This window comes from Saccostrea cucullata, unplaced genomic scaffold (assembly GCF_032062105.1).
Source record: "Saccostrea cucullata isolate Sc308-1 unplaced genomic scaffold, CSIRO_AGI_Scuc_v1 ctg1866, whole genome shotgun sequence".
Classification (NCBI taxonomy): domain Eukaryota; kingdom Metazoa; phylum Mollusca; class Bivalvia; order Ostreida; family Ostreidae; genus Saccostrea; species Saccostrea cuccullata.
In genome coordinates, this window is record NW_026918424.1 from 7,783 (window position 1) to 30,780 (window position 22,998).

The window sequence follows — 22,998 nt, forward strand, 5'->3', positions numbered from 1 at the left end:
GTGATTATGATGTTGGTGATGAAAAAGTCACTTCTAAAGTAATGGAGTTGTAGTTTATGTATCAATCAGTGCTGTGGCTTGAACTTTCACTAACAGTGTTTTAGCTACAGTCAATCAGATGTCCCAAGGCTGCCGTAACACAGAGATCTCCTGATTTCAGTTAACGTCCTGAAACTTGGCCATGAAAAAGTCATCAGGGTCACGCTGACCAAAGAATTTCCTTAACCGTGTCCCCATTCTCTCAAACAAGCCTGATCTTCTGAATTGGAATGTTTGGTCTAACTGCTGTGTCTTGGCGGGTCCATAGCTGTTCTTGGCCAAGAAATCTTTGGTTTTAATCAGTTGCCTTTGAAATCGTTTTATCTGTAATAAGAAAAATCAAATTGAAAACATTTTGCAAAAAGTGATTAAAAATCTTTTTAAGCTGATCGACAAACACGGTACATGAAGACAAGTACGTAATGCCAAAGCAGGATGCTTCTGGAATATATAGTTCGTATTTACTTACATTGAAAATGACCTCCTCGCTGTCTTTTAAAATTCGGAGGTATTTTTCAGCTGCTTTGTCTTTACCTAATGAAACAAAAAGTCTTGATAATTGCAAATCAGATAAATAATTTTCCAAAATAGGAATAATTTGAGAAGTTTAGCTTTCCATGCTCAAAGAGCAATTTATTTTAAGATATGCTAAAAACGCCAACAGATTCAGCAAAAAAAGAATTTAAATATATTTTAAGCCATAAACTATTACTTAGAAAGAAAAACTGGAATTCTGGCGATTTTAAAGAACTCTACATTAACTCAAAAGTCCTCTAACACTTTGGTCCAAACCAGAAAGAAACCATAACTTAGTTTTAAAAGACATAACTGACAAAACAACTTACCACTTTTGGTTAAATATAGAATATGCTGTGTCCACATTCTTTGAAGTGTATGTAAATCTGTCTCTGTAATCATATTCTTTTTCAAAGCTTCCATGAACAGATAGGCAAATACTACGTACTTCTTCTGTTCTTCTGATAAATAAAAAGACATTTTTTAATAATAATTGTGATACAATCAACTTTATCAATTAGAAGAAAAAAGAAAATGTTAAATGTTGTACCGGCAATGTCTTTCCTGTTTGAAAATGAAAATCCACCATCTTTACTCGCAGTTTCTTGTCCGTACAGGAAAATTAAAATTTCTAGAATGTGCTGTCTCTGGAATAATGAAAAATGATAATAGGTAATAGATATTCAGGTATTTGCTTATAAATTTCATTACATGTAACTTCAATTTACGTTGTATGTATGCTGTAAATTAGTTTATGAAGCTATTTCTTAAGGTTTGTTCAAAACTACACAACAATCAGATAATAAAAAAGATGCTTACAACTGGGGTCATGGTCCGTGTGTTTGTCCTTGATAAATACTGAAGCAGGCTTGTCCTAAGACGCTGTTCCATAGATTTACTTCCCAATTTCTCCATTATAGCAAACAAAATAGGTATCACAGATTTACAACGTGTGTTATTTTCTTGCTGTACGACGAAGAGTGGTTCGCAACCATTATGACGTCATTGTACTATGATGTGTTTTCATTGTGACGTCATTATTGCAAGTAAAATTGAATACGGTCTTTGATACGGAAAAATGTAAAATGTATGATTCAAGCAGATTTTTCGCCGAAACATATTGACGTCGTCCAGACTTTTGAAAACAGTACATGTATGAATAAATACCAATTGCAAGAAAAAGTATTACAATTATAACGATAATTTCCGAGTATATTATTGCCTGACGTCACGGCGTCAGGCACTACTAAGGATCGATATTTCCTAGGTGCGAAAAACTAGAATATAAAACCATAACGCTACAGATCTACAGCTAGCCTCCCCATTTCAATTTGCTTCCGACGCCTATGTGAGAGATGTTGGCATTGAAAAAAATTGGCCTCTATTACCCCCATGCACGAAATAGGATGGGCAATTTTTCTTTTTTTTTCAACTTTTTAAGGTATTAAAAGTCAAAATAATTTTTTCTCTCCCCCCCCTTTCAAAAACGATGCTACGTGGCTGAGGTGAGCAATGTGGCCTAAGGGTCTGTTAAAATCGATTTTAAAACGTATCTATAGATACATATATCTACCTTTTAAAAGAGAACAGACTTGTCTTATTGGACTTCTTGATCAAAATCATTTGAAAAAAATTGTAAATTGACAAATTTGTTTTTTTTTTTTCTAATCTTAACATTCGGTTGATAAAAAGAATTCAACATGAATGTATTTTTTATAACAGTTTAAACACTAACACAATTGATTTAATTTGATTTATATTTGCATTTTAATTGTCTATTTGCTAAAAAAAATTATCATCTGTTTTGCCACACTCATTTTTTGCTGTATACTGTGACAGGTTTTAGAAGCAGCCTTCTCAGTTTGTATCTGAAGCCCTCAAAATGCTTGAATTATTTATTTTAGAGTTAATCTTTCATTCATTACATTATTAATATTGCAGTATTGATGTCAGTTAAACATTCTTTTGCTGAATAGTTTTTGACAAACTATTTATATATTCAATTCTCTATGGTGCTTTCAAAAAGTCAAGGAATCCTTTAAAAAATAACACCATAAAGACTTTTATTTGAAATTTTCCAACAAGCAGCATTATTTATCAAATCGCCGGCTCATATTTAAAATAGGGAGATAGAATCTGTATCATAAATAGGTTCGCTGCTTATACTGTCAAGATGATCTCTATTCTCTCCTGTAAATGTACACAGTCTTGGGAGTTTCGGGACTGGATTGAACATTTGTTCATTAAGAAATTAAATTGATGACCTTCGTTGATTAAACTACCACATTAAGGATATTAATTGGATTTTTGCTTCCAGTACCTGTGTGGTGAACATTTAAACCCGTGCATGTAGAAAATCGAAAAGATGGCTATTAATTCCAGCTATTTACGACCAGCCTTTATCTTTCAGTGTATGTGGTTGACACTTTTCGTAAGGACACAAAACGGGAATTTCCGTTCCTCATTTTATAGTCGTGTACTGGAAGCAAACAATCTCGAACCGTCTAGTAACATTTTGGCAGACCATCATGCCTGTGACAGTTTGTCCGACTGCGCATCTATTTGTCTGAATAACATTCTTTGTCGTTCATTTTTCTACAATCCTGTACAAGAAAGGTGTATTCTGACTCCTGCGATCAATGTTTCTACACTACGACCTTCGCCGGGATTTTTACATTTCATCACCACTGGTGAGTACCTTTAAGGGACTCCGACCCTCAGCCAGGAAGGACAACTCTTTAATTTATAATTTAATTCAAAAAGTCTTTAAATGAAGCTTGAAATCTTTTAAATTTTTTCATGCAACAATTTTCATTATATGCCTCTCAATGTGTTTCGAGGTTCTTTGCAAAGCTCCATAAATTACTTCTAATATCATATCATGTTAATAAATAGAGGATATCTATATTGTGTGATTTGATATTGGCTTTATCCAGCGAGTTGAAATGGTGTATATATTCGCGAGGCTTGCCGAGCGAATATACACCATTTCAACGAGTTGGATAAAGCCAATATCAAATCACACAATTATAGATGTTCTATTTATCTCATACGACTTTCGTTTTAACAAAACTTTGAGACTTCCCCTGCGAAACTACATGAATGACTGCCAAAATCAAATTGATGACGTATAACTTGATGACGTAGCACCGTTGATGTTTACATGCGTCGAGAGAAAGTAGATCGAGTTCAAAATTTAGAATATTTGCTATCTGTGTCTTTGGAAACATCATGTGAAAATTGCTGGAGCTTTACATCAAACGAACTTCTGACTGAAAGTTGTTAGGACTATGGGGATCGTGAAAATCAACTCTTTTTACGATGGCAGTACAAATCGTGCTAGGCAAGGCTAGGGGCCTAGACTTTGTCTAGATTGTTTGCTGATCCATGGTAAGTTACACCTACATTACTAGGTAGTATAATATAAGAAAGCATTGCTAAAGATGTCAAAGGAGTCTTATAACAACAACTTAACTGGTACATGTAGGCTTTACTTTCTCCGAAAACGATCTAAGGGGGGGGGGGGGGGGTAACATCTGTCTTCAAATAGCCAACGGGTTCCTTGATAAAATAAGACACTTCTTTGACATCTTGCTTTTAACGATATTGCTACCCTTTATCATTAATTTTATAAGGGCAACAATTTTCACAAATAAAAATTTCAATGAAATAAAATCTTGAAGCGAGGGTTCGTGTCAAAACCGGAAGTGCTATTGATAAAGCATCTACCCGTTGATAAAGCATAAGTTTATCCAACGGCCTGTATCACCAACACGTATGAGATAAACATTGGTATCTAAAAATGCTTTTTAGGGATAAAAATTTCTACTTTTAATTAGACCTTTCTGAGAAGTTTAAAGAACGTTGAAGCACATTGAGAGGCATATAATGAAAATTGTTGCATGAAAAGATTTAATTTTCAAGCTTCATTTAAAGACTTTTTGAATTAAATTATGAATTAAAGAGTTGTCCTTCCTGGCTGAGGGTCGGAGTCCCTTAACTATGATTCTATACTTATATCTAAAGCTAAAAAAAAATCACGTATGTCTAACAGTTTGCCAACTCGAATTAACAACTACAGTTCTAACTTAACCAAAATGAATATCTATTTCATCGTTTATTCTCGTGGTATCGTAACTCTTTGTGATTTATTCCTTCAAAGGTACAAAATCTTTACGTTTATATTATGTACAATATTATTATCAGGACATGAAAAGTTAGCAAGTATAAAACTAAATATCCATTTTTTCGTACTTTGATAATGATTTATTTTCCTTTTCGGTAATTGAGCAATAAGTGCAACTCATATTTATGGCACGCCAAATTCACAAAAATGAGCTAAACATAGTTTCACAGTTGATAAACTAGGTTTATCGACTGTAAACTATAGTTTACAAACCGTGAACTATAGTTAACAATTTGTTAACTATATTTTTCATCTGTAAAACTATATTTCACGGTTAAGTATAGTTTACGAATGCTTATCTAAGTTAATCTGTCTGTAATAAAACGTTAACAATAGATTTTGTTGATAAACATAGATTCACGTCTGTAAACTATCATTTACAATCGTGAACTATAGTTTAGGAGTTGTTAATCATAGTTTCACAAATCGTGAAACTATATTTATCAGATCGTTAACTATAGTTAAGAGTTGTAAACCATAGTTAACAAATCGTGAAACCGTATTTATCAGATAATCTATGTTTTGCAATCGCAAATGATTGTTTTTAGTATTAAGTATAGTTAACGGTTCTGAAACATAGATTATCGCGTTAAGTATGGTTTACAGATGTAAGATATAGATTAACGTTGTTAACTATAGTTTACAGTCCGAAAACTATAGTTTACAACCGATAAACATAGTTTATCGACTGTGAAACCATATTTAGCTCAATTTTTTAAAGAACGTGGGCGCTTTTGATTGGCATTCGGCAGGAATCTGGGCGTAATTGAAAAGTGAAAATTTTATCGACATGTCACATGAAATTTTAACATTTTTTTAATTTATCAGGAAAATATTTTCCCGAAATTGAGCTTTTATTTGTAAAAAAATAACTTAAAAATTGGCCAGATCAGACATTTGGTACAAAATGGTACATTTTTAAACACGTTTTTCTAAAATTTTTCTATCTCTGGGTCTTCTCTCCATGATTTTTAAACGTTATTTGTGTGTATTTTAATTCAAAGAAACGAATGCACATTTTTAAAAAATGGAGAGAAGACCCGGAGACCACGAAAAATGAACTTTTCCCAAAAAAAATCCAACTTTGTGAATGTGGTGCTTCTTTGTCCTTTTAAAATCAATTATTCACATGAAGCGGTGATAGCTCTGTAAGTTGGGCTACCTGTTCAGTGCACTCGAATTAAACAGTTTTTGGTTCGAGCCTTGCATGGGGCGTTAATTTTTTTTCATGCAAACAACCGTTTATTTTGTCAGTTTCGTTTTATGTACTGATGTATTAAAATTTTGAATTAGATAAATTTTGGTTCAGTTTGGTTCTCGAGCGAAATCAATTCAAATCTTCTATTCTATAATGTACATGTACACGTATCGTGCATCTATGTCTTAAATATTTAGGTGTTTATTTTTTGTGAAACATTACTATGTTATAGTACCCCTAGGAAAAACGGACATAAATGTTACAATTTAATTCACAATGTCTCTCAAACTAAATGAAATAAAAAACTAAATGAAAAAAAACTTATGGACGTGTTGTAAAATCTGACCAGCTATGTTCAGCCAACCAAATCATGGACATTTAAACCATAAATGTTTCGTGCAAATGATTCCTGCAGATCACACGCCAAATGCGCCCATCTTCTTTGGCGTGTCATACATACTCATTGAAATTCTGCATAGATAATGTGGAGAATGCCAATATGTCACTCTCCAGACTGTTCTTAATACGCATTTTTGCCTTTATCCATTAAATTGATTGATTGACTGTATGTTGTTTAACGTCCATATCTCGAGAATATTTCACTCATACGGAAACGCCACCACTGAGGGCCATTGAGTAGTGAGGGATCTTTTTCGTGCCAGCGCCTACTGCGACACGGGACTCGGTTTATACGGAGTTTATACGGTCTAATCCGAAGGACCGTCTCTACGTCCCACAGTGGGATTCGAACCCGTAAGGATCAACTCCTTACCTCCCGACTCTAGAGCAGACGCTCTAACCATTGCGCTACGCGGGCGACCCTTTTTCATTAGATGCCAGGCAACATCGCACAGGTTTAATTAAAAAGTGCTTATGAACGCATGAAAATACCGAATTCTGACTGAAACAAGTAGAGTACATGTGGATGGCCTCGCATTTGTTAAGGTTAAAAGTCATCAAGCCGTCATTTTCCGATTCTTGCTATTACTAGAATTCAGTTTTCTTTGTTGCGCTGCCGTTGTCTTCCAAACTGCTGGTCTTTTATGCTACGGAGTTTTTTTCCCTGGCTGCTGATCGAAAGACGGATTTTTAACTTCACCTGCTCAAAGGATTACAATTCGGCCCTTTCATATATATTGTTTCTATAATACATTTTATATAAATAAAAAAACCAAATATAATCTTTCCTTCAACAGCTATTAGCTATGTTCTGTTGTTCAGAACTGACTTTATCCAAAGCCCAATAAACCCTAAAATTCCGAGCGATGGACCTTTTACATCAGGCGCTGATTTATCAAAAACATTGGTAGCCGAGGAATTCATTAAATTCCAAAGAGTTTAAATTAAGGAGTGTTCTCCATTTTAAAGAATTCCAAGGAATCACTTTGTAAAGGCAGGAAAATATTTTTCGGGGTTAGAAGTTTGATAGGTATCGAACACAAAGGAATGGGCTTCTATCAAACATAACTGTACAGCGCATGTTTGAATTTGAAAAACTTTCAGTATCATTCTTAATTTACTTGATCAAGATATACAGTGTACATATATTTGAACAAAGACAACTGTCTTCATTCCAGATTGTATTCGGTCCAAGGCAGGCTGGAATTACAATGGGAATATCCATCAAACAAAGAGTGGGCGCCTGTGCCAGAGATGGGACCAACAGAGTCCGCATACCCATAGCTACCAAGATCTCTCGGATCAACACAACTTCTGTAGAAATACACACTTAGATCGCGAAGAGGAGGAGGGTCCGTGGTGTTTTACAATGGATTCTGACAAGAGATGGGAATCGTGTGGACTTCCGCCATGCTGTACGTTTGTTCACTTTGTTGTTTGTTGTTTGACGTCCCTCTCGAAAATTTTTCACTCATATGGAGACGCCACCACTTGCCACATCCTATACTCTTAGAGCAGGGAGTGATCTTTTTTGTGCCAGCACTTACTGCGACACGGGACCTCGGTTTATGAGATTTCATCCGAAGTGGGATTCGTGACGTGAGGATCATATGAGGCGCCGTTTTTGTATTTACTGCCAAAAAGTGATATCACCTATTCGAATATCACTTATTTAAATACAGTACGTGATATCACCTATTTGATTTGAATTGGCGATATCACCTATTCGATATGGTGATATCACTTATTCGATAAGTGATATCACCTATTCAAATTAAATAGGCGACATCACTTATTTGAATATTTGATATCACCTATTCGACTAGGTGATATAACCTTTTCAAATTATTTATGAAATAACAACGGCTCTCAAGGCTATAGGTCTTTAAACTACCAAAAAGTGATATCACCTATTCGAGTACGTGATATTACCTTATCATTTTGAATAGAAGATATCGCTTATTCGAATAGGTGATATCACCTATTCAAAATTATTTATGAAATAACAACGGCTCCCAAGTCTGTAGGTCTTTAAATCTCATTTACTTTCACTTTAGTTTTATAAGTCGTTGTTCTTGGAGACACTGGATTACACTTTGCATTTAGTTTTAAGCAAGTAGAACTTATAGTTTGTTTTACTCACAAATTAATCTTTCGTGTATACTACAAGAAAATGAAAAATCGAGAAGAAAAATGCATGATGAATGTTCTATAGAGAAAATGCCTCCTTAAGGTTTATTGATACTCTGATAAGAGAGATAACTCTTAATGACATAATTGTCTATCATTCCTTTATAGATTTGTCGGGTTGAAGTGTCTTTTTTGTCCAATTTTGCCCAACAAGCTATGCTATAATTGTTTGTATTTTACTTATAAAATACAGTTCTTTTGGAAAATCATTAAGGTTCAAGCAACATTTTATATGAGTGAGCAGAGGGTTTATGAACTTTAACATTATGAAGAGTGGAGAGGCATGCCACTCTATTGTACCACAGCTGGGTAAAATTTACAAAATTTATATATTAACCTAACAGGAACGAATGAGATTTAATGTTCCCTCGCTTTTGCGAAAGTGGAGAATTTAAAAAAAAAAACCGTTAATTTTTTTTCTTAAACTTGCACCATATGAACACAGTATAACTAAGGCGTGTTTCTCAGAACACGTAATTAAGAACCTAGTCTTCATATGAAATACTGTTTTTTTTTTCCTTGTCCATAATTTAGGTTAAGTATCTCAAAGTATCCAATCTCATTTGTTCGCTATATAAATATTTAATCGAATCAGTAAAGCAGAATTAAAACAGAATGTAATATACAAGATTAGTCGTCTTTCCATTTGGCGAATCGTTCAGTACACTATCATGGTTTGAATAGCTAGAAATCGCCTGGGATTTCTCTAAAAAAAAATTTAATTTGAGTTGAACGTAAAGTTTATCTATAATTAATCTCGTTTTAATACGTTTTAGCTCAAATACGCCATACAATATGCCTGGCTATCGTCAAAAGCGATCTTTATAAAAGAAAGTCAAATTTTCGTTTTTTCCCCTTCATTTTTAAGGGGGAGGGGGTATTCTGGCTAGGTTTAGTGTACAATGTGAATATTCTCTGATGAGCGAGAGTTTATATCTTATAAAACTTTTAAAACACTGAGAAAAGTCGAATCGAATAGTATTCTGAGTATTATTTCCTGAATCAGATAGTAAGATCTGTATTTTAAAAAAAATTGTGTTAAATCACAGGAATTATTAGTTATAGGGGTTTCATATTTGTTTTCCTTGTGACAAGACCTTCCCTTGGATATCAAGAAAAGCCATGACATAGGCATTTTCGCCTACTCTGGTAGTGATTTCAAAGTGTAATGTGTTTTATGTTTAATATTTCAATGTTAATAGTTCCCTCATATGATAAATATGAAAATTGTCCATTTTGTACTGAGTATATAGAAAATATTCAAGTATCCACCGAACGATGACAAACTGGGTGCGTTTCATTACCGCTACATTTTCAAAATTTTCATTACCGCTACATAGTCATTACCGCTACAAAAAACCTTACATTACCGATACATAAAAAAGTATGCATTACCGCTACATTGCCTCTTTCGTTAGCCAGCCACATATGCGTGTACAGTACAACCTATAAATGCATAAGACCTGTTTCCCCTGCTCACCACGGGGAGGTGAAAGTAGGACTTTGAGCAGGATGTTTTTTTTCATTATTAAAATCAATTTTATTTCATAAAACACAAAAAATGAAAATCAAGCACTGTTCATAGATAAAGTCCTAAGTTTTGTCAAATGTTTTTTACACTATCGCTAAAGCCTTGAAAGCCATTTGCTTGACAACATATTGTTGGTTTCTAAATTTATAACCATCGATAAGTAAGCCGGCATTCCCTCAATTTGTAACAAATTTTACTTATCAGTTGTGGCTATATTGTTCAGATGAAGGTAAATAATTTTAAAATTTCGACTGCAGAGTTATTTATATAAATATACTCATTCTGATTAGATAGTGAGTGAATTCTGTTGATTAGAACTCATACACCGAACCATACCTTGCTAAATCGATATGTAGCGGTAATGAGTTGTTTTGGACTGATTCAATAGGTAGCGGTAATGAGTTGTTTTTGGCCGGGAAAATGTAGCGGTAATGATCGGTCGAAAATCTGAAAAAATATAGCGGTAATGAGTTGAAATTTTTGGCAATGTAGCAGTAATGTTGACCTCCCGACAAACTGTTGCCAGAGACCACATTTAACCAGAAAAACAACTTTTGAATTTTTTTTTTGGGGGGGGGGGGATATGACTGCACTTCTTTGCATTTAGATAGTTTTTTACAAAATAATGAAAATAAATGTTCAATTTTTCTTCTCATGCTCATAAAAACAGGTGATTTCCTTTTAAATTCTTGAGTCGGTTGTGTCCTCCGTTAGACTATATATGGATCTTTGACCTTGACCTATTAAAAAAATTTAACTTTGCCCATTACTTTTTAATAGATGATGCGAGGGCTGTTCTAGTTCCTAGTTCAAATGTATCTTGTGACAAGTCATGTTCCTGTGTATCTTGACCTTTGACTTTGGCTTTTGATCCACTTTTATAAAACTTGGCCATAACTTTCGGATGGTTGGTTCTTGGACTTCAATACTTTACAAATATATCTATTGATACAAGCCCTTTCTTTGAAGGTTTTTTGATTTCTTGACTTTGTAGTTTCATTTGCATTTAAAAAAAGTTTCGCAATATGCTATCATACGGGGACATCGGTGTCTCACAAACAACATTTTTTTCCTTTCAGATGATTTTTCCCGAAACTGCAAAACAACACAAAATGGAGCGGATTATTATGGGACGACAGATATGACCAAATCTGGAGATCTGTGCAAGAACTGGTCAGATACAACCAATCAAAATCCCTCTTACACCTTTCTTTCGGATCATTTTAATTTTTGTCGGAACCCGTTCGGAAAAGAGAATGATCCATGGTGTTATACAAGGACAAACTGGGACTATTGTAATATTACTCTGTGTTAAAAGGGCACTTCTTTTAAAGACATACAATATGAACTAGAATGGAATGCTGGAGGAGAAAGGATTACGATTACAAATATTGAAAAATAGACCTATATATCAATATGCAAATTGTATGTAATTAAGTGAAATAGAAAATGTAATCAATTGAAGAAATTTAAGCATGATATTCAAAATACTTCGAATGTCATTAAACGGGGCAAAAAAGGCCACTAAGGGAACATTGTTCATTGAAGAGTATTTATACAGTGTATCTACTCAATTATATCGTTTTTTTTTTTAAATAAAGTCGTTTTCATTGTACTTTCTGTATTCATCTAGGGGTTTGTGCCACAGTGCTTTCCAAATGCAGATATACGAGTAATATTCTCTACAAATTTCTAAGATTAATAATGATTAAATCAAGCTACTTTAAATAAATATTATTGACAATCAAATAGCTCCAAACCAAAACTCTCAAAACTTGCATCCCAAGAGATAACATAATTCATTAAAGTTTGTTTATTGTGCAAATGAATGCATCTTCCGTACCTGTGAAGAATTATACTGAACCTCAACACTACGCATAAAGTAAGGGGATTTTCAAAATGACGACCAAGATGCCATTAATTTCTTTCCCTTTCGTTGTCGTCATCGTAGTCTTTAAATCGTACGGATCTCATTTCAGAGATGATTTTTTTCATCGTCTGCCCAAGGCAGACGAAAAAGTTCTCATGAAAAAAGTTCTAGCGGAGTTCACCGGTGTGTCTGTTCGTCAGTGTGGCTTGAAGTGCTTGGAACACTACCTGTGTTCGTCTTTCTTCATCAACAGAGGGAATAAACACTGTAAACTCGCAGGAGAGGTCGACTTTCAAAATCTTGTCCAATCGCCTGGTTACAGGTACTATGTGTCTGACGGTAAGGCTTTAATTTTTGCATGTTGCTTTGTCAGATTAAGGCTATACGCTCCTCAGCCATGAACGATAACTCTTATCATCATTATTTTCTTCAGTTTGACTCAAATTGAAGCTTAAAATTATTTTTTATTGTGCAACAATTTTTATTTCACGAAACTCGATAGGATTCGGGGTCAAATCAATTTCACAGTTTGATAAGTACAAAAAAACTCAGCGAATGAAATATTTAATTATAACATTGCAAATGGTTTGCATAATGTGGCAAACATCTATGATGTCAACTTAGAGCTCTTTTCTCGATAAAGTCACAATGCACAGAGGGGTGATTTTTACATCAAGTATGTTTATAGCATTATTTACAGATTCAGATGTAAGGTATATGCTAGAAATTAATTTTCCATAACTTTTTTCTGAAGTCCATTTCCATCCATGGATTTTTGGCGAAGTTTATAAGCAATACATTTTATCTCGTGTACTGAATAACTTTCAAGTCTTTTGAACCTTTAAGTCCTACCCATAACCGCCCCGTACTATCTAAACTCAATCCACAAGGCTGATATAGTCCACAGTTGTCCACACACATCAGGAACTGCCCATTCTGATCTAAGATGTGTAGGCAGTCATTATTTTCATCTGCCACTATGATTTGCCTCATAGAATCTGTTGCAATATGTAAAGGATCAAGTGATTTTCTTCTTTTAGCTGGTGAACCGTCATATCGAAATCGAACTCTCCCAGATTTGTCCGCCACAACCACATTTCTAGCATTACTGTCAGACACACAAATATCACCATTTCCATTTTCAGCTACATAATTTATATATGCCCCTATGCTAAGGATCGGCATGCCATCCTCATCTTTATTAATTTCATATTTTACTGCTCCTTCTTGATATCGGACAACTTTCTGGAGACAATTGTCATAAGACATACTGACCAAGATATCTCCTGACATGGTACAACACAGTCCCCATGGACACCAGCCATTTGGAAGGGCGATAAGTGTCTCTGTCTTCCCATGTCTGACTATGTTCACAGTTTCATTATCGGAGTCGCAGTATATCAGTTCTCCTTGTATTGTCACTGAGATATCCTTAAATCGGCCTGTGCCTCTGACAATGACAGAGTCCACTTCAGATCCATTTATGTTAAGTCGCTTTATGATTCTCTTCTGACCACTAACCCAAGCTTCATCTGCTCCTAAACAAGCTACACTGTATGTAGGCTTGTCACTAGTCGGAATGGTAGCAACAACTTTGGCTTTTTTAAGCAGCTCTTTGCTGGAAGAATATGACGTTTCACCTGTCAGATGAGATCGTGACTGCTGTGTTAATATAGCCTTGTATTCTCCTAAGTCTATGCTGAGTTCTCTCCCTTGGACTGTTTTTGTATTTAGTGAAGGAATGTTGACATCCTCAAAATCAGCAGGTATGTTTCTGTATTTTTCCAGTTTGGATTTGTGGCAGATGATTTCGGACACCCTGTTTGCCTTCAGAATTTCGTTGGTTTGTTTAACTGTATGGACCACATCTGGAATAAGGTTATTTAGCTTAGTCTGGTAAGATTCTATATGAGTGAGATAATTTTCTCTCATGGATTTGATCAAGGAACCCAGTTTGTTAAAGATAGTGTCGACTTCTTGGTGCCATAGTTGTCTGTGTTTTTCTGTTTCCTTTTCCAGTTCATCAAATTTAGCTTTTATTTTAGATATTTTTCCCTCTGTATCCTTTAACTTCTTCTCGTACTTGGGAATAATAGTTGATTCAGTTTCTTTGATTTCATTTTCAATTTCCGTTTTCTTTTTATTGAAAATCTCTTGCATTTCCACAATTTTGTGCCCACTATGAGAACTTAGAATACATTTCAGACACACATGGACATCACATTCTTGACAATGAGCCTCACATCTCTGACTGGAGTGAAACTTACACTCAGGAAACACCAGTTGTATCTTTCTTTTGGTGAAATGAACAATGTCATGTGTTTGAGACTTGAACTTGTCTACGTGTTTACCGACGCAGTCCACACATAAACTCACTTGACAGTTATTACAAAATTGCTGAGTAGGCTTAGGACAAAGGTCACAAGTGATAATCTCCTGTGCCCAAGAAGTTGAAGTAGCCATTGTCTGCCTCAGGAAGTGGAACTAAAATTATATGTTAAAAAAATCAATATTTAACAACAACATATAGGGGTAATATATTTAAGAAATGTATTTGAAACACGGCATGATTATTACTTCAAGGTTTTTAATATTCATTTACTTTATATGAAATTCTTCTGTCAAGACATACTCAAATGATTTCATGGTCAGTGTTGCACAGTATGAATTTGATAGACAGCTGTTTGCCAATTCAAGTTCTAAAAACATTTATTCATTTAAAAGAATCCCCTTTTCCAAATTTTTTCACATAGAACTTAATTAGACATTTAAAAAAAAAAAAAATAACATTAAATTTTGTCTGCTGTGTAATCCACACATAAGTTAAAAAGGCATGGACAACATTTGCCTTGTCGTTTTGCTTTGCAGTCTTGCTTTTCTCAATGATAAAGGATACGAGGGGTTATCAAAAAGTTCGTGGACTAGCGTCATAAAATTAAAACCGCTTTAGGCATATTATTGAATTTTAAAATATTTAGTTAGCATCATCTTTTCTATCAAAGAATAAACCATGAATTAATATAATTTTTGAAAAAAATGTCCAATAAGTCCCGGGGTTGAATATCGGGGGGTGGGGGGGTTGTCCTGTCCACAAGTACCTGTGATTTCAATATAACTTGGCGCACAAGTAGACTACACTAAGATACCTAATTTAATGCATTGATTTTTTTAAATTTCGATGAACGGTGTTAATTATGTTGACATGCAAGTTACCAATCTAATAAGAAAATACAATTTAAATATAGTTAAATTTACTTATTTATACAGGCGTTAGTAAGTAAATTTACCCATATTTAAATTATATTCTCTTATAAGATTGGTAACTTGCATGTCAACATAATTAACTTGCATGTTGACTTAAATATGATGCACGTCTACATAATTGGACAACTTGGTTTCACTAGTGATAAACTACATAATAAATATGAACTGCTTTACCTTTTAGTTCCAACCCCCAGAGGATAACAGAAAGAAGTTTTTATCTCCCCACCCCAAAATTTACTTTCGGTTTAATGTTTAATCTTCCTATCAGGCGGGTATGTGCGCATGTGCAGTCTTTTTGCTATACAATGCTTTCTTTGGTTATCACACTGCTCAACGCGTTATCGGCTACTCAGTTGTTATCGAACACTCGGTTGATAACAATTTTTAACAGGTTAGTAAATTATTTTAAATAAACTCTGTTAAAACAGAAACAGAGAATATTCATCGTGATTTTTGTAAACAGAAATGAATACGGATACAAAATAAAGCCTCGATACGTATTAACATAGCATTTGTTAGCCTTTGGAAGGCTTTAAAAGTCAAATTTGTTATATTTTGCGAGTTTTTCTCCGATTGGCATTGTAGTAGATAGCTTTTTTTCTTCAAAATCCTTATATTTACCTTGCGTTAATGATTGTCCACAAGAAGACTTCGTCAGAATCTTGAGAATATGTAATTAAAGGTCAAAAATTTACCAATTTTAACTTTCAGGATGTTATCGGAAATACGGTTGAATAATGCACTTTGTTATCGGAAATCTCGGTTTTGGTTATCAGAAACAAAGGTTGTCATAGATTAGGGAAAAACGCAAAGAAACGACAGAAATCCGTATGAAATCTAAATATTTAAAGTGGCTGGCACGAAATTCTAATTTTTGGCTATAATTTGCCTCTTTTAAGAATATGTAACTTTTAAAAAATGAGTGCTTTTTTTTGGCATTTCTCACTGAAACCTGCATGATCTTGACTTGTTCGAAAATATGGTATAAGTTTTAAATTTCATTTCAAGGTACCGAGATTGCCCGCGTGGCGCAGTGATTAGAGTGTCTGCTCTAGAGTCGCCAAGTAAGGAGTCGATCCTTACGTCGCGGGTTCGTATCCCACAGTGGGACGTCGAAGTGGGTGCTAGCACAAAAAAGATCCCTCACTGCTCAATGGCCCTGAGTACTGAATATATGACAAATTTTGAAGCTCTCCGCCGGCAAGTGGCGGCGTCTCCATATGACTGGAAATTTCTCAAGAGGGCGTTAAACAACATACAATCAAGGTGCTGAGCGCATGGCGAAGGAACAGTTGCTACTCGTTTTTATCGACTTACGTCAGTCGCCGCCGAGATTCAAACTCACAACCTTTCGAACACGAATACATTTATAAACTTGGTATATCCATGTAAAGCAATTAAAGAATTTAAACTCAAGGGTGGTTAGATGAATTTCCAAATAGGTAGTTAGACCAAAATATATGGCATAGAATTCAAAATTTTGAGGAGAAAAGATGTTGACTTGAAAATATTACAAAATCGTAAACATGGATCTCTACAAATTCGCTAGCCAAGGGTTTTCGATCCGAAATCTACTCTACAGAGTAGATTTCAGCGATGATGAGATCTCTAAAACATCGGAGGTTGTTTAACGTACCAAGAAGGAATAAGAACCCCCTGATGAACGGTCACATCACGCAGTGCGCTCAAATTCAATGTGTAGATAGAGCTAATGCTCGGATGGAAGGGGGGGGGGGGGGTGACATGGATTTTGCATTGCTATTGGATGTTTATACTAAAGCAAAAAATCTCTGGCACCCCCCCCTTCCCTCCATTTGTAATTAAAAACGCAAATAACTGTTTGTAGAAAAAGTTAAACATACCAGGAACTGAAGTGAAACAACCAGCACCCCTTCCATCTAAATACTAGTAGGTATTTTAACGGTTGGAAAATAAGTTATATATTTTTTTTAAATTAAAGTGTTTCTAACACAATAAAATTTCTGTCGGCTCCCTTAAAATTATTATTATTTTTTTAAATATTTTTTTTCTGGACGATGCTTTTTGTTAAAGGATATAAGTCTCTTTAATCTACTACATATCCAAATTACATTGTATTAAAAAAGAATTAAGAATTATTATTTTTTTTCTTAATGTTGGCAGCTGTCTGATTGACACAAGATCACATGATCAAGTATTAAAAAAAGTAATATAAACTGGGTGATTCTATTTTAAGCTTCTAAAAAATATGTTAACGTTCTTCTGCGGAGCAACATAAGTGCTGACGTCACAATCACGGGCACTTGTTTCATATACGGGGCATCCCTACTTAAGCCACACCTGCTATATTTGTAACTGTGACGTGATAATAAATTGACATTACTGGACAAAAAATTAGTTCCCCGGGGATCATGGGGAAAATTGAACTTGTTTAAAAAAAAAATACATGTATATCGGTAGTCTAAAACAAAATTGTTATAATTAATTAAACACAATATATTTACGTCTGAAACCGCCTGAAGCGGTTTCCAAGAAAAATGATTGAACAGATGAGTAGTTCTATTATAAATTTATAATTATTAACTTTATTTATATACATTCATACCAAAACAAACTTTTACGTTTGCTATTTTCAAGGATTAGCAGATTATAATGGATTTTTTCCAATCCATTTATGAAGCTGAAGGAAACTTTTTAACCTGAGTTTCCGATAACGTACACCCTTCAAAAACCGAAGTATCCGGCAACATCAACCGAGTTGACGATAACATGTTTTCAACTAACGAGACATTTTAAAAGACTGATTACTAACCCTTAATTTGGATTTTTAATCTCAGTTTGCTGATCTAAAGGTATCTGATTGCCCATAGAATAAATAGACCAGTTTGTTTGATAGAATAAACTAATTTTGAATTCTACAGAAGTTAAAATGTGATGACATATACCGAAATTTTTGTAAAATATCATTTGAAAGAGTTGTAGATCTTTTGAAGGAGAGTGATTTGGTTTGTGTTTTCTGCTTTTGATAGTATAATCAATTATCTGTCATAGATCATAAACTTTGTTTGCTGAAATACATATTGATCGTTGAAGTATGAAATTTAAAATTACCCACATTTTCTAAACACTGTTTTTCTTGCACCGAGTGTCCGATAACAACCGAGTAGCCGAGAACATGTTGAGCAGTGTGGTTATTAGCACGGGAATGAATGTCGCAGCTGTTGCAGAAAGGATACATAACTACATGCAAGATAAAGGATGTATTCGCTTTAACAAAAGAATTGACCTATAGGAGAGAACAATTTCCCGGAAAAAAAAAACGACATTTAGAAAACAATCTTGATTTGTTGTTTTCTACCGTATATATGTCTAAATTTTTCAAATTTGTATTTGATACCTCAAATTTATTATTTACAACTTTACAATAAACCTCCAAAGTTGACCAAAAACCATTTTGTCCATAAAAGCATTGATTTTTGCATGAATTTTGGCCTTGAAGTCCTTCAGGGCAGGCCTGCCCCTAAATAAAATTGTGATATTTTGATAGGTTAGGATGTAAGGAATAAATTAAGATAAGACTTTTTTAGGGGCACCCCTGCCCTGGGGTCGAAATTCACAAAAAAACTACAAAAAAATAAGGAAACCTGATTTTCATCACCTGCTTGAAATTTATAGTCAGACTACCTCAGTTGATATAAGTGCTGACTTTTGCACCGTGGATACTTTCTTTTTAAAGTCGGGGGTTCGAATCCACCTGGTACAACACTTTAAACTGTTAAATTTCACCTTTTCAAAGACTATTTAGATTTTTTTTTATATAGATCTGTGTATTTTTCCTTCAATTATCTATCCTTTATGCATGGCCATTCTTGATATATAAGAAACACTAAAGAGATATCAAATCGTAACAATCCAATGTACAGTTCTCAGTCAGGCGGAACGAACCTCAGTATAAGCACAATTTCTTCAAGGACAAGAATAACTCACTATGTCTTACTCAATACAGGTATTCTTGGCAGCATTGAGCTGCGATGAATTTCAGTTGTATATATTCCTTAATTATAATTAAATCACATTGATTTTGGCTACATATTTCAGTAAATGCACTCCCTTGGATTTCATTTAGGCCTATATAATTTGCACACATTAATGACATGTTTTATTACATCCACGGATAAATGGCCTAGACATGAAGAACAGAATTTCAGAGACAGTAGACACTACCTTTATGAACCAAGAGAAGTAAAGACAAATATCAATTAGTACATATGGAGATAACAAACTCAGAAAATCAATGAAAGGGTTCCTCCTACCTCTACTAAATGAAATAAAAATTTAGGAAAAACAAATTATTATATGTATTTAGCCTAATGTCATTAATCGGAACGGAAATCGACAAGCTTTTTGTAGAGAAAAAAAACCAAGCACGGTTCTATAGGTCAGATCCCTATTTATAATGAAGTGATCCTTATGTTAACACGCAACATAATTAAGTAGACGTGCATCATATTTAAGTCAACATGCAAGTTAATTATGTTGACATGCAAGTTACCAATCTTATAAGAGAATATAATTTAAATATGGGTAAATTTACTTACTAACGCCTGTATAAGTAAGTAAATTTAACTATATTTAAATTATATTTTCTTATTAGATTGGTAACTTGCATGTCAACATAATTAACTTGCATGTTGACATAAATATGTTGCATGTCTATATACATAATTATGTTCATTGTTGCATGTTAAGAGCCATTCTCTGTAATGATTTGAAATTTTATATAGGAGCTGTGGCACGCATAGTCTCAGAATTTCTCCAAATTCTTTATGATAAAAGTCATTGATACCCTAAACTGAAATCAGGCAAATATTGGTTGCTATGCTTTATAGTTGCCATGGCTACATGTCTTAAAGTTCGAAAAATGGCATTTTTAACAGGTTTAGAGCCCCATAGTTAACATTTGCGGCAAAGCAAACAATTGGCAATGGCTGTTTCCAAAAGTTGAAGGTCCGATGTCTCAAATGCATGATGAATATGTTTGGTAAATCAACTATTACATACATTACTATGGTAACAAAATATTTAAAAGTAAAAAAAAATATTCATTGAATTTTATCAAGTCATACACGTAAAGATAAAAAGTAATTATAGGATGAAATGTGACCAAATAATAGAAAAAAGAGCCTTGAAACATATACCAAGAACAAAATATGATATTTTATTTTGGTTGGCAATGGTTGCCAAGGTTTTTATACCACAGAGAGCCTTCAAAGTAACACTCTGTATTTTTAAAATTCAGATTAGATTCTTTAAGTAGAGCGTTGCTATGAAAATAAGCAGAAAATATATGCTTAAAAACCTGAAAAATATTTTCTTTCCTTGGATACGTACCCTTAGATGTAGATTCCCAAAATTTTTATGATTGATATTTATTAACAGCTAACCTGACTTTTAATTTTGACTATCATCCAATCTCTAAGTGGATGCACAGGCCTTTGGATCGCTTAAAAAAATATGTGTGTATTTTGTTTTCAACACTTCAATTTTTTTCTAAGTGATCTAAAGGCCTGTGAGTGGATGCAAGAAGTTGGCACACAGGGTTTAATATTAATATAAAGTTAAAAAAATCGAACATTTTACCTTCTTGGTAAGCATAGCAACAGTGTTGTTTTCTTCATCAATTTTTTTCAATATATGATATTCAACTTCAGTTCTAACAGATAAGTACTATTCAAGCTGAGTTCTTTCTCTTGATTATATGGCAATTTAATTCTTAATGCAGCGAAAAATAATTCACTTTTAAGCACTGGTACTTTGTTTCCATTGTTACACTGCAAAGTAGCAATTATACCCAATTTTTCTTATGGTTTTGGTGATGCAAGATCCTAAGGATGCATATTTGCCAGTCTTGAATTTTGATGTTTTTCCTCAAGACAGTAGCATTAACCCAATCTTAGATACTGGTTTTGCATGGTTACACTGTGTTACAATGGCAACCATAAAAGTTATTTATAGAATAATATTCCTTATACTTATATACTTAAGGTCAAACATTTTTATTGTTTTTCTTAAGTCGTTGATTGAGTTTGAGCAAGAAACACCTACCATTAGTGAATACGGAGTGTTTTTCAGCATATTTCAGCATTTTAAATGTATTCCAAATGTACCCTTGGTTACCACTTACTTAGAGATATATTCTAAACAGTTTCTTTACAGTATAAGTGACATCAAGGTGTCATGTTTCTGTGAGAATGGTTTGTTTGCTTTTTTCTAGTTTTTATTAAGCCACAGTCAAGTGGCTGAAAATCTCGATTTTTCAAACTTTTCCGGCTGTTGCCATAGCAACCGAGACACTTAGCAACGATATTTTGTTTGACATTTGTTTCTGGTGTCAAGTACTAAACTTGGGTGAAGTTTCATCAAAATCGGTGACCATGCGTGGCAACGAAGTTCAAGTGGTTACAGAGAATGGCTATTAACATGATCTAATTATCTAGGGGACATAAATATGCCACCATATAAGCCATATTTCAAAATTTGAAGTTTTCCTTGAAAGATACCTTTCCATAGGTATCCATCATAATCTTCCTAATTCATAATACAACATATTGTTCGGGTACATAATTTCACAACCAATTTCACACCTAAGGCTTTCTTACAAAAGTTACTATGATTTCTTTTTCAACATCTTTGGCCTTGTGAAAAACCCCGTATTTCAGCGTGTTTAAACGTACTGAAAAACTCATCTGGAAGATAAAACTCTTCTCTCTGCACTTACCTGTCTTCTATAAAGCATTTTATTATTAAATTATAAAATTTAAGTAAGTTCTCGTTTCAGACTGTAAGCGGAGTATGCTGGGATGGGAGTACACAGGCACAAGGGATAGGACTGTGGACGGGGTACTCTGTCAGCGCTGGGATCAACAATATCCCAATGAACACACTTACGAGCACCTCTCAAGTGAGCACAACTATTGCAGAAACCCTGCTAAAGCATACGCTAAAGGCCCGTGGTGCTATACGACAAAGGGAGACAAACCCTGGAATTACTGTTTTGTTCCAAAATGCGGTATGTTTCCTACACTAAGGTTACTAGGTAGTTTGGCTGGTGAGATTAACATCTTTCTTTTCAGTCGAGAAGCATCAGTTTTCAAGTTTTTTTCTCTGGCTGCCCCCCTCCCCCCACTTTCAAAAACAATGCTACATCACTGCCTTAAGTTGCATTTGCAATCTCTACAAAGTGTATGAGAAAAATCCAGCAAAATCCAAAGATTTTTAAGACAGAGAAAAAACAATGGAATCTAAAACGGCCATTAATCCAAAAGAATTATCTTTTTTAAAAACCCTTTCAGACACCCCTTGAACATCACAATATAATATAGGATGTACAATATGCATTGCTGTAATAAGCATAAGAAAGTTTAGTTGACAATTGCAATTTTTACAGTACAGTAATGAGTTATTTATATTAAATTTATTATCTTCTTACAGTGACTGCACCACGAGAGTGTCTAACAGCAGAGAGAGGAGCAGACTACTTTGGTACAGTGAACTTCACCGCCACGGGGATAGAGTGTCAGAGGTGGGGGGATAAGTACCCCCGGGACCATGACTACACCATTCTCAAGCAGGAAGAAAACTACTGCAGAAATCCCTTTGGAGAAAAGAAAGGTCCCTGGTGTTACACAGTGTGGGGACGATATGAATTTGATTATTGTAAAATTCCAAAATGTTAAAATTGCAATACATTTAGTGTTCTACTATGCTTTTTTCTCTTCATTTGAAATGATATGTTTTCCAAACATGGAGCTTTTTGAACAATTTAA

The 22,998-nt window shown here is 34.2% G+C and overlaps 3 protein-coding genes across 3 annotated transcripts; 1 reads left to right on the forward strand and 2 right to left on the reverse strand.

The window, feature by feature from the left end:
* Positions 1-1,534, reverse strand: LOC134265036 (uncharacterized). The gene is made up of 5 exons (XM_062747287.1): positions 1,375-1,534; positions 1,106-1,202; positions 885-1,016; positions 509-573; positions 1-363 (listed from the first exon to the last, which is right to left on the reverse strand). The coding sequence occupies exons 1-5, from the start codon at positions 1,468-1,470 to the stop codon at positions 157-159; spliced, it is 597 nt and encodes a 198-aa protein (XP_062603271.1). The 5' UTR covers positions 1,471-1,534; the 3' UTR covers positions 1-156.
* Positions 1,535-2,807: 1,273 nt separating this feature from the next.
* On the forward strand, positions 2,808-22,993 carry LOC134265022 (plasminogen-like). The gene is made up of 6 exons (XM_062747268.1): positions 2,808-3,245; positions 7,517-7,753; positions 11,139-11,367; positions 11,943-12,268; positions 22,011-22,241; positions 22,664-22,993. The coding sequence occupies exons 1-6, from the start codon at positions 2,921-2,923 to the stop codon at positions 22,906-22,908; spliced, it is 1,593 nt and encodes a 530-aa protein (XP_062603252.1). The 5' UTR covers positions 2,808-2,920; the 3' UTR covers positions 22,909-22,993.
* LOC134265106 (E3 ubiquitin-protein ligase TRIM71-like) lies at positions 12,262-15,431 on the reverse strand. The gene is made up of 2 exons (XM_062747345.1): positions 15,368-15,431; positions 12,262-14,413 (listed from the first exon to the last, which is right to left on the reverse strand). The coding sequence occupies exon 2, from the start codon at positions 14,390-14,392 to the stop codon at positions 12,731-12,733; it is 1,662 nt and encodes a 553-aa protein (XP_062603329.1). The 5' UTR covers positions 14,393-14,413; positions 15,368-15,431; the 3' UTR covers positions 12,262-12,730.
* Positions 22,994-22,998: the final 5 nt, after the last annotated feature.